Genomic DNA, 3,136 nt, shown 5'->3' with positions numbered 1-3,136 from the left:
ATTAAAAAGCCATTCATAAAGTATAATCATGTGGTTATGAAATAACCAGATCTTAGTCTCAGATATTTATTGTTGAACTGCAAATAAAGAAGAAACTGGAAATGACATATGATCACATGAAATCAATGACAATGAAAAGAGCAATGTCCTAATTTGTGTAACTTCTCGTTGGGGTGAGAAAGAGAAAGTCAATGGAAGCCAGAGGAGCAGTCTGTTAGCAGAAAGCTCAGGAATTCAAATCAACAAGTGGGATTAGATATATTTTTAATTTTTTAAACCTAAAAGTAAGGAAACCTGATTTTCATCTTAAATTTATTATGTAACACCTCTATTCCGGACTATGATCATCTATAAAATGAATAAGTTGAAAAAAATGATCTCTCAAATTACAGTTCTAAAATTCCACAACTCTATTTTATAACAAAGAGTTTTCTTCTAAGTGTCCAAAGGATGAGGTAGGAAGGCAGATACTAAAGAAGGGAGGGAAGAAAAAAAGGAAAACCAAGTACTTAGTTATTTTGGCAATTTGCTAGGTAGTTTGAATAAAGAACATGAACAAATTCAAAATGGGAAAAGGAGTAATACACTAATTTCCAACTCTAAATAATTAAATGCACTGCTTGGAATCTTTTGAGGTTTAAGAATATTGGAAGCAGTGGATTAAAGGTGAAAATCGGCTTTGGTTTGAAACATTTTACATTGTAGTTACAAAGAGAATGAAGCCAAAAGCATCTCTTAGTTGTGTTTTAAAATTATCAAAGTAAAAATACTCACTGTGTAGTTATCATGAATATTAAATGATTTGTATTAATTATCCAATGCAGGGTCTGAAGCATTGGAAGCTCCACAGCTAGATCCCTGTCTCCTTACTTGGTGAGGGTACTAGATATACACAAGAGCATGGTAACATACCTAAATGTAACCTAGTGCACTAGATCAAAAATTTCAATGACTTCATTTTTCCCATAGTCATTGAGTGTAGAGTTGCATTTTGGTTAGAGTGTTTAGGACATTTTCCTGTAACCCAAAAGCTGATAGAAAAGTTTCCTCATTGCTGCCTTCATCTCCTTGTTCCTATATGTATAGATCACTGGATTCAGAAAAGGAGTGAGAACTGCATCAAAGATAGCAAGAAATTTGTCCAAGTGTGATGAAGGGAAAGGCCAGGTGTAGAAGAAGATCAATGGCCCAAAGAATAAAACTACCACAGTGACATGAGCTGATAAAGTGGAGAGGGCCTTGGATAAACCACCTGAGGAGTGTTTTCGAACAGTAACCAGAATGAAGATGTAAGAAATGATCAGTATGAAGAAGGACCCCACAGAGATGAGTCCACTGTTGGCTGTGACCAAGAACTCCAGTCTATCTGTCTTTGTGCAAGCAAGTCTAATGAGCTGAGGGAGGTCACAGTAGAAGCTGTCCAGTACATTTGGGCCACAGAAAGGCAAGTCTACAACAAAAGCCAACTGGGCCACTGAGTGGATGAGGCCAAGGATCCAGGCAACAACCAAAATGATAATGCACATCCGTGGGCTCATGATGGTCAGGTAGTGCAGAGGCTTACATATGGCCACATATCTGTCAAAGGCCATGGCTATGAGCAGCACCATTTCTGTGCCCCCAATAGCATGAATAAAGAAGATCTGAGCTATGCAACCCCCAAAAGAGATTGCTTTGTGTTTTCTAAAAAGGTCATAAATCATTTTGGGGGCTGCAATGGAACAAACTCCCAGGTCAAGAAATGAGAGATTGGCCAGCAGAAAGTACATGGGGGAGTGTAGGTTCGAGTCAAAAGTCACAGAGAACAAAATGAGGAGGTTTCCTGTAAGACTTGCCAAGTAGAACACAGAAGAAAAGAGGAAAAGTAGAAGTTGGATCTCCCACGAGTTGGAAAGTCCCAGGAACACAAACTCAGACACCATAGAGTGGTTGGCTCCATCCATTGTCTCAAAAAGCAGATCTGTGTCAAGCATTACCTGATAAAGGAAAGTAACACAACAAGAACAAAAAAGTCAAGCTTTTTAGGGACTCACAGACTAAATGAGATTCAATTTGTAAAGAAAAAATACTGCCTGAGCAATGCCAAAACCCTTCTGCCATTCAACTATAGCTGCAAAAACAAGCCACTGCTTCTAACTCCCAGACTCCCTAAAATTTTCCAGATTTAAAAAAGAGATTAGGCAAAAAAAAATTAGGAATCAGAAGATCACTGGAGAACTAGGAATTCTCTGGAATAATATGATGAGGGGGAAAAGGGCATGGAAATGAACTCTGATTTCTCCCTCAGTTTATTGCTCCTGCTCATGGAATTCCCCAAACTTCAAGCAATTTCTCATGACCTTTGTTTTCCTTATGTTTTTACTCCTGAATGTGATAATATCACTCTCATTAATACTCCGTCATATTTAGCTTCATGCTATTCCTGTTTTATCACATCATATTCACTTTTTCCTCATGAAGAGAGGAGATAATGTAGAAACCCTAAAATTCCCACTTTGATAGCTCAGTCCAAGGTGCAGAGGGATTACAAAGCTTGGTCTGTGACAGCATTTTGGTAAACTACAAGGACAGAAAAGAGATTCATGATGCAGAATCTAAAGATGGATGGTGTAAAAACAGGGTAATAAACAAGAATTACACAAGAATGATACTTTCAGATCACCATCCATGCCATATTAACTTTCCCTGCTTCCTGGAATAGAAAGAATATCATGCTTCAAATCAGAAGGATGTGAACAAGTCTTGGCCCTGCTCTGAGGCAACTTGAATGCTCAGTCCTTTCTCCCATCCCTCCAATCTCAACTTACTTCCTGAGTCTAGTTTCATCATCTGTAAAATAAAGGGGCTGAGGCAGGTGACATTAAGGAATCTTTCAAGTGTAATGTTTCTATTATTTTATCATTCAGTGCTGGTCTTCTCTGTAATGAAGCTCACCACAATGTTGATATTCTCTTCATTGAATTGCTAGTATATTTGTATCTCTTTCTTTCTTTGTAGTCAGGTGTATCTCATATTCCATAAAAAGCCCTCTCTTCAAACTAATGTCCCTCTTTTATAATTCATTCTGTGATTTGATTAACAACATTGCAAATCTGCTGTATCATTTATTTTTTCATTTATCACAATCATCAACAAA

General features: G+C 37.5%; 1 protein-coding gene across 1 annotated transcript; it reads right to left on the bottom strand.

Annotated features, from left to right (window-relative positions):
• Nucleotides 1–1,004: 1,004 nt before the first annotated feature.
• Nucleotides 1,005–1,943, bottom strand: LOC144255340 (olfactory receptor 4F15-like). Its single transcript, XM_077799826.1, has one exon. The coding sequence runs from the start codon at nt 1,941–1,943 to the stop codon at nt 1,005–1,007; it is 939 nt and encodes a 312-aa protein (XP_077655952.1).
• Nucleotides 1,944–3,136: the final 1,193 nt, after the last annotated feature.

This window comes from Urocitellus parryii, chromosome 6, assembly GCF_045843805.1.
Source record: "Urocitellus parryii isolate mUroPar1 chromosome 6, mUroPar1.hap1, whole genome shotgun sequence".
Classification (NCBI taxonomy): domain Eukaryota; kingdom Metazoa; phylum Chordata; class Mammalia; order Rodentia; family Sciuridae; genus Urocitellus; species Urocitellus parryii.
This window is presented reverse-complemented; position numbering and strand designations above follow the sequence as displayed.